Here is a 14,727-nt window from a genome sequence, read left to right as displayed (position 1 = left end):
AAAAAAGTATTTTCATTTTTTAATAAGATATTTTTATCTACATAGTTGAAAATACTATACATCTTTAGAACCTGGAAGATTTTATCGTTGTCAGTTAAATTTAAAAAAATGTATGTATCTATGTTTTATTACGCGACTTAATCATAAAAAATTGATTTCTACGCCCATATATTTGTAGAAGTTGCCGAGCTGCTCAAGGGTAATAAGTAAATAAATGATTAATATAAATACATAAACTTAGACAAAAAAAAATTCACAAACATAAAATAGTCAAATTTCTAAATCATACTCTGGAAATATTTGCAAAAATTTGGTCACAAAATATAACTAATAAAGTTAATAGTTTTATCGACGTATGCGGTAGAACAAGAGATGAATATATCCACATAGACAACCAATTAAATTTGTCAGCAAATTGAATATAGAATTTGTTTTCAAGGCATGTTCTTCAAGGGTACACAACTACGTGATTTTATAAGTCCTGAAAAGTCTTAGGTCAATGGCCATTCAGGTCTGTGTTACAAATTGATTGACCTACTAAATTTAAAAAAACTTATCGCATAGCAACATTTGGCTATCGCGAACTAATTGGTACTTACGATAAATAACATAGGCACTGTTATACTTACGTCAATTTGTTGTATGCTGAATTGAGAATTAGAAATTTCCTTAATTAATATGGATGTTTCATCGTCCGACTGCTTCAAGTAGAACTTTCCTGATATTGTCAGATTGTGTATTTGGAACCTGTGTGTGAAATAATGTTATAGTTTTATAGGACTTACAAACACTCGCTTCGACTTAAAAAAATAAATAATTAGCCGTATTCCACCCAGAAAGCTGGCACTCTTGCTAAATTAAAAAAAATATGTCAAAATGCGTTTCTGTAAAAGATTATTAAAGACTTAATGAGTTCGTTGATGATAGCGAACATGAGTAAAACGAAAATTCTGAGTGATTTTTGAAGACAGACAAATATCACTTTACATTAGTGGGTGGTAGGGCTTTATGCAAGACATCTCGGTAGGAACCATAACCCATCGTATATTCTACCATCAAACAGCCATACTTAGTATTGCTGTTTTTGTTCAGGTTTGAAGGGTGATTGAGCCCGTAAAACTATAGGCACAAGATACATAACGTCTCAGCTTCCAAGATAGGTCCCGCAATGGCGTTGTAAGGAATTGTTGCGATTTATTTCGCAGCCATTGATGACCACTCACTTTGCCCAAACAAATGCCCAATTATGAAATATATTAAATTCCTTTTCGCTTAATTCGTTTGGGATTGGAGCGGTGATTTTCTAACACTCCGTGAAATAAGATTCTGAAGATATTAACGTTACTTTATGCTCACCTCCTCGAAATATGTTTACTCGCTGATTTTACATAATGTGGAAGTTAAGGCATTTGAATAACTAATTGTTTAATTTTAAGGATCTATTCTACTCTACCAGAAACACAAAGTTTATCAACGGTATCCTTTGTTGTGCTATGTAGGTAGACTATAATTTATAATAAATAAATGCTATTTATTCGACTATCATAGCATTAATATTCGACCGAGCTCAGAGATAATAAAATCATTTAATTAGACTGCAAAATCTGATACGATGATAATATTGTGGAATAGAGATATACCTAATAGAGGGGCGCGTAGAAACAATACGAATACCATTTTTATTTAATTAGTCTAATTTATAAACAATGATAATGTTTTCATTTTCTTTGTAATAATTTCATTTATGAATACAAATATTGTTTATAATCTAGCATACAATCTTTCTTTATGTTTGTAGACTATTCATCATCATTGTTTTGGGCAAACCATTCTGCTTGGCCAAGGCTATGACCAGATTCTGCCACCTGGGCTAACTATGAATACGATTCCCACTTCTGACTTTTGTCGCTGTTGGTCATACAGATGTCCCGTCAATGGTTTTTTTCCGATGTCTTTTGCTTCCGCAAAGAACAGCAATCGTATACGGATATGTTTTGTATAGCAGATAATAAAAGATTCTAAAGCCCTATCTTATCTAACTAAAAGGAAATCGACAATATCCTCAATTCGGAAAGGATGTATGTAATATAAGTTTTTCTCACTCAAATATTCCTTTTCCAGCTATTGGTATTATTTCCAAAACAGCTCCCTTCATTTTGTAGTTTTCTGCAAAATATAATTTCAGTTAAATTTATAAACTCAATGGAATTTATTTATTTAAGTATAAATACAAATTACATAATAACAAGATAATCCTAACGTCATAGTGTAATAATATAATACAAGATATATACTGTAATTTTATATATTCATTGACAGAACTTAAATATACCTAATTAGGTATATTTAAGTTTGTTTGTTCACAATTGTTCGGAAACTTTTTTTCGAGGTAAGCTATAATGCGAACGCTGAAGAAGAATTTATTGTTATCTTATATAAAATTAACATTTTCATTCTTTATTTGAATTTGCAAAACAGAAATTGAATGGAAACTTCAGACTCTTGATGCTTCGACGTTTTTATTATAATAGATAATAACAATATTTTAACAATTTACAATACTAAGTAATAGAAGACTGGACATCTCAGTAGCTATGTATGTATCTCATGTGATTTGTACGTTTACTCAGCATAAATTAAATTATTTAAAAAAATACATCTTTGTATTATTTGGTTTCTACACCATATTATATTTATGACGCTCATATAGGAGCAATTTCACATCTGCGTTAATAAAACATGCTATATTATAAGGCAATCCACAAAACCTTACAAAGGTACATACATGAACACCTGACTATTAAATTCACATCGAACTCTATTTATTTGGAACTATTTGCAAAGTTTGGATTTCAGAAAATTTGATCTAGTTGTATTTAAAGGACTGTAGTTAGTAGTTGTAGTAGAATAGTACTTCAGGTAGCCAAGTATTTTAACACGTATTAAATAATTTAATCTATCAGTTAAATTATCTTTTCAATACCATTCAATACCTGCTTGAAAAGTGATAAGTGGAAAATTCATGGACAATTCAATGGAAATTTCCTCCTTTATGAATTCTGTATTTTGTACGTCAAAGTTTCCTAATCCGGTTAGCACGCCATTTTTAAACTCAGCATTTAAACTGAAACCAGAAGATTGTGTAATACCTTCGTAGAATTTTCTGTGAAATTAAGATTTGCTTGTAACCTTGTACTGCTTAAATCGGTGTTATTATTCCTCTGATAACAACTTATGGAAAATATTTCATTACGTCATCATTGCTGCTTGGTAGCTTAACATAATATGACTAAAGTCAACCATTGCGTGCTAATAAAAATGAATTATTAACACTTATAAAAACTTAAACCCGTATAATCCAATTTCTCCATTTGTATTTATGTGAGCGTATTTTTGAATGAACTGCATATTATCTTTTTACTGCATTATTAATAAGCTAATATAATTAAGTTGAAAACATTATAACAAAATCAATACAGCAGATTGAGTCTATTATCCGATAATCAAAACTAAATTACTTTTATATTCGATTTTAGTGATAAGCAAAGTAATGTGTAGTTTGGTAAATTAATAAGTGGTCTCTTATTCTCTTATCATAAAATATAATTACGTCTTTAAATATATAGAATCTATAAGATCGCATAGCACTAAATCAAGGAGTGTTGAGTCGGTGGTCCAGTTTCATATTCATTTCGGTTTTATGTATTTGGGCCTTCAAATGTTGCTGGCATGTCTTGTCTCCGTTTTTGGAGAAGGTTAGGAGCTTCTTTTACCAAACTTTTTCAATGCGGATTGGATACACCACATTTTCAATACATTTAAAACAATTTTCTCACGATCCTTCACCGCTGAGCGCGAGACGAATTATAAATACATAGAAATTTAGTCATTTTTGCCCGAATTTGAACACAAAATCTTCTTTTAAGATGTTTCAAGTACTAGACTTTTTGAAGAATTACTATTAAATTAAGTCACTAACCTCAGTATTTTGTTCGGTAAATAAATTTGATACTCTCTGTAGTCAAATTCAAATGGATCTAAATATATTGGAATATCATTCTGAACAAAACCATTCTTAATGGAATATTTTAGCATCTCGAAAAGTTGACGTATTATTGCATTGCTATTTATTTCTTGATATGGTTGAACTACATCTGTAATACAAATTTATTTATGTAACTGAACAAGTCAATATTATAAAAGTTTAAAAACACAAACTTTTACTTTTATGTTTGTAGTTTGTACTGATATGACCGAAGTTTAGTATCTATAATGACATAAATATGAAAGTAACTCTGCCTGTTATCTCTTTGCGCTTAAATTAAACCATTGAACCGATTTAGATGAATTTTGGTATGGAGATAGTTTCAGTCCCGGGGAAGCCGCAGCTACACCTGTTATTTGAATATAACACTGCTCGATTCAAAGACAAATACTTCATAAATTTATACCAATAGTCTAATATTATTTCCTTTGTCAAAGAATAGCGTGATTAAAAAAAAAAACAAATAAAGTGATTCACGCCATTTATTGAAACATTTAAGAACTAAATATATGTTTTAATAATACTAGCAATAATTGTGAGTAAAATTTAAGAGATTTTTTTGAATATACAGTTATAAGATTAAACATAGACTCACATACAAGCAAGTTACTAAATAAAACTGGTAAAATACATAATATTAATAAATCTATTTACGAAAAAAGTGTGCTTAAAATGATACAAGTAGGTACATTCTAATTAGCTTATCACCACAGATATATGAATAAATGAAGTGCAATGAACCTTGTCTCCCCTTATATGAACGATAATATGATTATGAAAAAGTTCTACGTAATTAAATAGACTTACCTCTTGTACTTCCAAATGCAATTACACTTAGAATAATGTAAATGACTTTCATGTCTGCGAGCTCTAGTTCACTAATTGCACTATATTTAACTACGGACTATTAGGATTATATATGAACTATGAAGTAAGTTCGGCCATGAATTAATTGATTAACTAACAGTTGGTGTTATCATCAAACGATTTCGAAAGCAGGATTTTCTTATCTGGTCTAATTTAGTTGGGATACCTATTTTACGATGATCTTTTGAGCACGATAGTTTCGTTCGCTCTGGCTATACGTATCGGATTAGTTATTTTCTATCAATATTTTTCTTTATTTAAAATTAAAACTATTACCATAACTTAAATAATTAGGTATAAATATAATTTTCGACTTTACATAAATTAAGACAACGTTTGTATAACTGTAATTTTCAACAATAATATAACTCTTTTATAAGATATTTTTACAATCGAAATTGAGTTTGAAATAAATTTTACATACTAACCTAACGATCCAATATTTTGTCACCCAAGCAATGCTTACCCTTAAATATACATCACATTTAAAAAAAACAATAAGAATAGTTTATGGTTTTGTTATTAAAATAAATATCTAATTATTATAATCAATTATATCAGCCAAGTTAAAAGTATATCCAGAACGCTGTGTGCATAAATAAGGAAGGAAGTTATTTTTCACAAACCAATTTTTAAACTACGATCGGATCGTAAAGGTATCTTTATCAAAACGATTGTTTCGTCAATTCATCGATTGACACTACTAGATATCTGGATAAAACATTTGACTTTTATTAATTTTGTTCGTAAGTACATAGAATCTTATAAGTAGAAATTTAGATATCTGGTTAAAACATTTGACTTTTATTAATTTTGTTCGTAAGTACATAGAATCTTATAAGTAGAAATTTGATTTTTATACATTAGACGTCACGGTGTTTTAACTACAAGAGAATTAAAGACAAATAAACATTTTACATCGAATTGACTCCCTATCATTGGTCAAGAGCTTGAATCTATGATATTACTTATGGATTCGTGAAAATGGCGTTTAAAATTCCGACGAAGCTGTGGTTTAAAAGTAAAAGTAAAGAGGATAGGTATGAGTAGTCAAATGAAATAATGTTGTATAATTACTAAATATATATTAATCAAGAACCGATTATAATGTAAGAAGAGCTATAAGTTAATCGCAAGGATAACTTAAATCTTCAGTTTGTTTAACTGTATTCCTTCTTCGAATGAATACGCTTGATTTGGCAATCAGTTTTATTTTCATGCTGTTAGTGTTAATACGTACGAAAAAAATTATTGTATTAAGAATTGATGAATGTTAAGATAGAAAAAAACTAATAATAAGTCATACAACAAGTAGTTGATAGAATTAAATGCTTTGTACTTATTGTAAAATATTTGGTTGCATTGCTGCAATAAATCTCCTGCCTAAGCTCCATGAAACTTATTGTGCAATGCCTTTTTAATTGAATTAATTTCCCATGGTCATAAAAGATGTGGTATCACAATGGCTTCCATGAGCTGTATGGTATTTAAATCCTTGACACAATTTCGCTGAGCAACGGTCTAAATTCAAGTTGTTGGCATATCGACGCTCCTATCTTGACGCTTGATAACCATGAATGGTCTTTACATGCTCTTTCGGCGAGACCGTTCCATTGTGTTAAAATTTAATTAATAATCTAGTTATTTAAGTAATACTAAGTGAGTCAGAAGCATCTGGTATGTTGTCATGAGGTAAAACAAGACCAGGAAGATGTCATACAAACAGTAAAAGGTCACATGTGACGTTTTATTTTTTGAATAGGTATAATGTTTAATGAATATCATGTTTTGATTCTTAGTTGGAATAATAAGTAGAACGTCTATTCATACTCGTAGTTACCTGCTGTTAGCTAAATTTAGGTAATGAGTATTTGCATTTTATGTGAATAGTAAAAAAAGTAATTATTCTTTTTATTCCATGATATGTCTATTCAAAAATAATCAAACACCCTGCTCATATACCTATTATTATTATTATTATTATTAGTAAGATATAACTTGTCAAAAGCTCTTCGAATATGTGCCTTTAAAAATATACATCTGTTGCTTGATTATTTAAAATATAGTCTTTGTTTTAAAAAAAATAATATATTTATTTGGGACATCAGAATTTCGGTATTGAATTCTGAGCTCCGAGCACTAGAAATTATTTGGTAGTCAGTCAAGGAATTCTTAGGCTAAGGTTATAAAGTTAACAGTGTTGCCCTTTACGCTCCGGAAAGCCCGTGAAGCCGCTGCTGCGTCTTATCTATTCACAGCTGTTTTGGATTGTCATAGACCAATGATACATAGGTCTATGAGGATATGGAATATGCACACTTCACTCATCTCACTATAATACATAAATTCACTCAACCTTGAGATTTACCTCCGGTGCCAAATTACGGTCATGGGGACATTTTATTAAAAATAAATTATTTATGTGTATTAGGTTAGCATTGATTTATTTAACAAACGATTTAATGCTGGATTAAAAAAGGAATTCATGAGATGTATAAGTTTAATGTTGCAGAGCTATAAAAAAGTAGATACAGGTCCACTCTTGTCCATTAGACCGAATTTGCGATCGAAAGATTCGATGTACGTGGTTAATATAAACAAAGTATTTAAACGCAATAAACATGTATGTTTTTTGCAAAATAAATTACTTTTTAAAGTTATACAAAGTCGACATCTGTATTTGAGTATCGAAACAGATTGATTTTACGCTTCGAAATAGGTCAACATCTGATCACTCAAATAGAGCGTGACGAAAGGAAGCCTCAGAAATAATTAAATTACTACTATTACTACTATAAGAAAGAATATTTGTGACAATTTATCATACTTCCGTAGGTTATTATTTTATTGTATAACCTACACAAAATGACAGCCATTATTTTTAGGTTATATACTTTTTCATAGAAATTTTATTTAAGAACAGCCGTTAAATTGTGTGCTTTTTTGTTGTCATATGCTAGGAAGATGCAGCATTAAATAATAAGAGAAGTGATTGAGATGATCTTAGTATCTATAAGGTGGGGGACGAGGGGTTAATTCAATGACGGATTATTTAATATTATAATGGCTTATTATATTAAATGATTGGTAAATACTTGGGTTAGTAGGTCGAAGATTGAAGACGAACCGAGATATTATACCCTATTATTCTATGCTATAAATTGAATAAGTAAATTTATCAAATCGTCACGTTTAACCTTTGATATTTCTGCCAGTTAAATTGAGTAATAGTTGGCATAATAATAATACGATTCTTCCACGCTTCAACTCACACATTTTGATTTATGGATTAAGTTTATACATAGTGTCAGGGCTTTATGCAAGTTTGGGTATCACCCGGTCATCGGATATGATGACCGCCGACGATTAACACTTATCATAATTGTGTTCCAGGTTGAAGGGTGTAACTACAGGGACGAGGGACATAATATCTTAGCTCTCAAAGTTGGAGGCGCATTGGTGTAATATAAGGAACGTTTAATATTGCTTAAAACACCAATGTCAATGGGCGGTGGTGACCCCTTACCACTAGGTAGTAAGTACATTTGCCTATCCGCCTATTACATAAAAAAGGTTTAATGCGGAATATTGCTTAGTATTAGAGAGGTATACAATAAAAAGTAGAGTATTTAAAGCAGGTGGCAGATGTTTTTTCTAGGCTTAATATATTTGGATATTGGTCTTAATTAGTTTTATTAACGATATGTTTCTTTTAAATATTATTATAATTATTTATTTATTGGCGCACATGATTAATTGCAATCAGTGAAAATGATTATTCACAAGTACAATTAGACTATATAGAAATTAAATAATGCGTGTGCGGACAGCGTAAGTAGATAGTATTAGTTAAGCACCAATAATTAAAAAAAAATAAAAATTGGGACTCACTACCCAAATTATTTTTTAATTTGGGTAGTGATTCAGGAAACAAAATAACAAAAAAATGCGTTCTTAATTATGTATTAAAAAAATCTTAAATGACATTTTAAAGCTGTACAATTTAGGCGTAAACATGTCTAAGAGATGGATTTTCAGCAACTGTGACGTCATAGTATCGACGATCTGGTGATTTGATTGTGGTACGATAATGATTATTAATTTAATGAATATGTCAATATTATTAAACATTTTTTTTTCTTAAGATTTTGTTATCTTTTAACGTATAAAGATGTTACTTGGTTCCTCAGTTAAATGAATGCGAATTATTTAAATAACAGCTCATGTAATTATCTGATTGTTAAATTAGCGTCTGGCTTTTTCATTCGCACCGTGTCTGTTTTCTGTTTTTTGTTGGAATCATTTGTTTTAAAGCGTTATTTATACAGCCCTATAAAATAGTAAAAGGTTGATGTGTTAAAAGATTGCAAATTAATCTTCTTTATTCTTGGGTTGTTATGTTTAATTGACAATTTGACAAAATGTAATTAGTTCCTTTGTGTCGGTTAAAAACTGATTTAAATTTATCAGTCTATTGTTTCTACATTATGTAGATTTTGAGTAAAAGGTTCTTGAATGTTGGTGTCTTCCGGGGCAGGCAATCCATTTTCAGTCATCTTTAATTAATTAATTTATAAGACCTTAATTCATTTTCTAAAACCTAATATTGTCGTCGGTACTGAAATAAACGCTTCTAATTATCTTCTCTCCCGAGGAGTCTCAGGATTCAATTGGTTTGTTCTGTTAATAATACATTTTATTTGACATATCTTACGTTGAAAAATTAGTTTTTCGTAACATTATTATAGACATTAATGATAATATTTATAGAAATATTAAAAAGCTGAATAATAATTTATATTATTTTCTCATTACGTACTGGGTATATTTATCGAATAACCTGATTTTAACTTCCTAGCAGAAACGAGACGATAGTTGAAAATTACAAATTTTCATCGTTTTTTATTACTGTTTATTTGCACTGCACGCTACCGAAAATAATTTCGTTCTTAATTTCTGGTAATGGTGGCAGTGGTTAACTCACGATGTATTCCTTCACCTAGTAGCTACTTGAATTTGAACCTTCATATGAAGGCTTTATATTTAAAAAGGTTCTTAATTTAATAAATATATTATTTATTTTAAAATTTAACTTCGTTTGCATTTTAAGCTTTTTAAATTGCTAACACAATATGTAGTATTGTATAATTAATTACATATTAATAATTAATTACATACGATATATTGCTTTGTAGCAATGATTATTCGTAAAAGGTTTTGTCGTCGCTGGTTACGAAGCGTAGAATTCGCTACGTTATATATGAATTCGTAGACGATCCTCACAGGTATATTAGTTCTGGCACAGAATTGGACGATTGCGCACTGTGGCTCTCAATATATTAGCGAATTAACCATTTAAAAAAATCGTCGTAGAAAAAGTGTTTTTTTTTATTCGTGCCGAATATACTAATACCGAATACGATAAATACTATAAAAATATATATAAATAAACGCAGACTGAAATTAGTTAAAATGTGGCAACTTGTGTTATTGATAATAATTTCTGTGATGGTTTCTATTAAAACTGCACCCGCAAATATTTATAGTAAGTATTTTATTTTAATTTCTTTATTTTTAAATAATATGGTAGAATATTGTTAGGAAAGTTTGTTTATCAGTAGCATTTCTAACGTTCGAATATTTAAAACTTGTTGGCCGTAATACTTTTACAAATTAAAACTTTTTTAGAAATTAATAAAGTTTTTTTTAAACGTAAAATGGTAATAATCGTTTTAGCCAAAAAAAAAAAATATTTATCGAAAATATTATCAAACCTATGATATTCTTACTACTTATATATTTTAATATTTTATTGTAAGTAGAGTGAAACTGAAAAGTTATTATATCTGAAAAAGGGTTTAATGAAATACATATTTTATTTAATTTTACATGTATATGTTTTTTTATGTAGTTTTATATAAGTATATGCATATATTGTTATATATTGTTAATTAACTTTTAATTATTTTTTAATGCCTTCATGGTTTTTCTGTTTGACCTAAAGGTTGACTGGAAGAGAATGCCTTCAGGCATTAAGTCCGCCTTTTGTCCCATTAACTTTATGGTGGTCAATAAATCATTTAAATAAATAAATAAATAAAATATAGTTTTTTCTTCAACTAACATCAGAACTAATCTTTGAAATATAATACATAAAATATATCTATATCTGCGTAAGCGTTTACGCGTGTGATGTCGAATAAAGGGTTTCTAATAATAAAATTTTACTTTCCACCATTACCATTAACACTATTTCATTCGAAGAAGATCAAAGGAGACGACAGAAGTTAAATTAATTTTGTGTAAACATGTGATCGTAACTTAAAAAACAAATGAGAGTTGACGTCTTTAATCATTTCGACACTGAGTTATTAATATAACTATTTGTTCATTATATGCTCATGGTCTTCCTGAACGAATGACTGAATGTGCTAATTTTTTTATGGCGGCGAGTTTGTTAAATATGAGTAATTATAGTCAAGTGTCATTCGGACAAAAATCGTAATACAAAAAGTTTTTTTTTTTAATTTTATAAACATGTACATGATTAATCGGCCAATCTCGGTATTATGTTTATGTTATTATTCGTTGTTATAACTTCGATCATTCGATTTCATTGAACAAGGAATATCTGGTTATTAAAAATAAGAGCTTAGATGTTAATTTCTGTTTTTTAAATAAATATATATTGCCCAAAAAATATTTAATACGCATCATTTTAAAATTGTAGATATTTTTTTAAATTTAAAATTATAATTTACACATATAAAATTCTGTCTCATAATAACACCCACAAAGCTATAGTAATACATACCCTCTGTCTAATGTCCGTCTGCATCGTGAAGGCTTAGAATATCAATCATTAATAAGCTATGAATAATTATTTTATAAACAAAACTTAAAAATTATTTAATGTACATTAAATCCTCAAGGAGTAATTTTTGTACTTATTTTTTAGCTTTTCATTTATATAGATATAATTATGCATGTTCTTATTCTATAGCTCGCGGACCCCAATATGCAGTTAGTACAGAACCTGAACACCCCAAGCAGCCTTTCATAGAAGTTCGTAACGCAACTTACCACGGCAGTGGACCACGAGAAGAAGCGCGTGCGATGTGCTCTGTCAAGACTCAAGAAATTAACGCAACAGCGAATGCGACTATTACGAGACGTTTACACGGAGTTGTCACTTCAAGTACATATTTTTATTGGTTTAATATTTTATTATAATGTTGGCCAATTTACCGTATTTGCTCGCTTGCGAATTGTAGTCGTCAACACTTAGATGTCTTCAGTGAATCTGTTGGTTCTCTTAAAAATAAACTTTAAAAAAAATCACATTATTTTATGTAATAATTAAATAATTAACTAGACAGTAATTGCACAAGTACTGTTCTTGTTAACTAAGATATATGTTTTTTAAAGCATGCTAGGTTTACATCAAGAAGACTGCAACTTCATTACACATTACACTCTGTTTAGCTTAGATATTATTTTGTATGCACTAGTTGTAAGTCAGTTTCGTAAACTTAAATAAAAAAAAAAAATTATATCAGAATTTGTCTCTAAACATATTTAATATTATCTAACCATATCTAAAAATATTTATTAATAACAAACAATAATTTTCATCCATAGTAGAATTCAAAAATACTTATTAAAATGGTTTTATGTGTAGGAGCAGTTTGTACGTACATGTTTCGCTTTTTTGCAAAGGCCATCTTTCCTTTCATGATGAGAAGCTTTGTAGCTTCCATCGGGCTGTTCTAATGAAAATTCATAGATACAAATGTATCAACATTTTATCAGAAACATATTCTCTTCCCTAAGTCTTTTTAAACTCATAAAATTAGGCATATGCAAAATGCAATTGATCAACATGACATTGAGTTTAGATTCATGAGCTTTAACTATAGTGTCATCTCGACTCTTCATTTTGTGTTATATATCATTTATTATTTAAATATGTTAGGATAATTTTTCTGTTAAGAAACATTTTTTTCGGAAATGTCAGATACTTACAAACTCAAAAGGATCAAGGGTTCAACGGTAAACGTATAACTTTTTATTCTGTTCATTTATACCACTCTTAATTTTAATAACCTTTTGAAAAAATAACTGTATTTTAATAGCGTATTGTCATGGTTAGTTATGTATATAAATATATAATACTACTTTGTTTTTCAGGAGAACTTCACAGTTCTATTCAGCGTTTGGAGGTGATAATTCACGGCCAGATGCAGCAGCTGTGGCAGAGTTTAGACGCCTTGCGATCTCAAATAGCCGGCAACCCACGAGTTTCATATCCCGATCGACGCAGTGTTACATTTAGGTACAGACCTAACTTTGTTTAATTATTTATTAAAATCGATATATTATTATTAAGGTTTGAGATTAATTTGAAAATAAACGTCTATTTTCTTTAAATCACTTTTTAATGGCTCCACACCCACAGTCGTAAAGGCATTAAATATCGATGTTGGTTTGGTTTTTTTTTTTTGGTAAAATTATAATATTTTTGTCGACTATGTTTGATTGTTCTGACCAAGCGTTTTCTTATTTTTAAATTCAAAACAAACCTTTAAAACATTAACATTTATTAAATGTAGATTAAGCATCATGAAGTACGTGATAAATTTATCAAGTTCAAATTAGGCTAAACTTTGTTTATTTTTTTGTTGTTGTTTAATGTAATTCGTTTTTTTTTGTTTATATTCAGTACTTATTCCTTTGTTAAAAAGAATATATGACGTGTTGTAACTAATTAATTCAAAAGTAGCCTATACGTGGAATAAATGTGTTATTATTTTCCTACATATAGTTTTTCTCAATATCAAAGAGTCGTTGATATTTATATTATTCGAATTTCTGTGAATAGGCGTTTTTAATTTTTAAAACTTATTTTTAAGCGACTGCATTGGAATGATTTTTGTAATTTTTTTTCACTTGTTGCTAGCTTTTTTTTTTAAATATAAAAAAATAAAAAGCATTTCCCGTATCCCGATTTTATTTTAAGTACCTATTTTCTACTATCTAACAGCTCGTTAAGTATATATTTTAATTATATTCAAATGTTTAAGGCATTAACTAATGAATAACAAGCGACATGCCCCGGCTTCGCACGGGTGCAATGCTGATACTAAATATGTATAGTACAGAATATCTTTATATACAAGTTTCACAGCTTTTTTTGTCATTAGACAATACAAAATGCTATGTCCTTGCATTTTAAATCCGTAATATCTTCAAAAATATTCATTTAAATTACATGCCGCGGTGCCATATTGACCTGTATTAAATGCACAATGTATTTAAGGTACTTAATTGGATAAGGATAAATGCTGTATTACTAAAAATCGCTTCGTAAATAAACCATTATTTCTCGTAAAAAGTAAGGGATAAAAATTGTTTTTGTGGGTTGTCCCTAAGAGATAGACATGTCGTATTTTTTGTAGGCTTTCTTAAGGTGTACAATACTGTAGTACATTATTTTGATCTATCTCACAGTTCAATCTAGTTTGCAATGTAAGCGCAAAAAAATGTGTTTATTTACGACATCACATTAGAAACTTCTAAAATTATCAGTGTTTCTCTACTATATTATGCATTTATTATACATATAAATCTTCCCCTTTATTATTATATCTATTAAAAACGCATCAAAATTCGTTGCCTACTTTTAAATATTTAAGCATACATATGGACATACAAGCGGGAAGCGACTTTGTTTTATGTTATGTAGTGATAATGATTCCAAAACGGAGCTTGCGAGTTCGAGGTAAATTTTTTAGGAGGCCCTTTCCGGATCTTTT

The 14,727-nt window shown here is 29.2% G+C and overlaps 1 protein-coding gene across 1 annotated transcript; it reads left to right on the top strand.

Moving 5' to 3' along the window:
• Positions 1–10,408: 10,408 nt before the first annotated feature.
• LOC125074801 lies at positions 10,409–13,455 on the top strand. The gene is made up of 3 exons (XM_047686231.1): positions 10,409–10,457; positions 11,916–12,110; positions 13,103–13,455. Exons 1-3 carry the CDS (start codon positions 10,421–10,423, stop codon positions 13,267–13,269), a joined length of 399 nt encoding a protein of 132 aa, XP_047542187.1. The 5' UTR covers positions 10,409–10,420; the 3' UTR covers positions 13,270–13,455.
• The last annotated feature ends 1,272 nt before the right edge of the window (positions 13,456–14,727 follow it).

Source organism: Vanessa atalanta, chromosome 2 (genome assembly GCF_905147765.1).
Source record: "Vanessa atalanta chromosome 2, ilVanAtal1.2, whole genome shotgun sequence".
NCBI classification, from domain to species: Eukaryota; Metazoa; Arthropoda; class Insecta; order Lepidoptera; family Nymphalidae; genus Vanessa; species Vanessa atalanta.
Note: the sequence above shows the minus strand (reverse complement) of the source record. Positions and strands in the feature narration are given on the sequence as shown.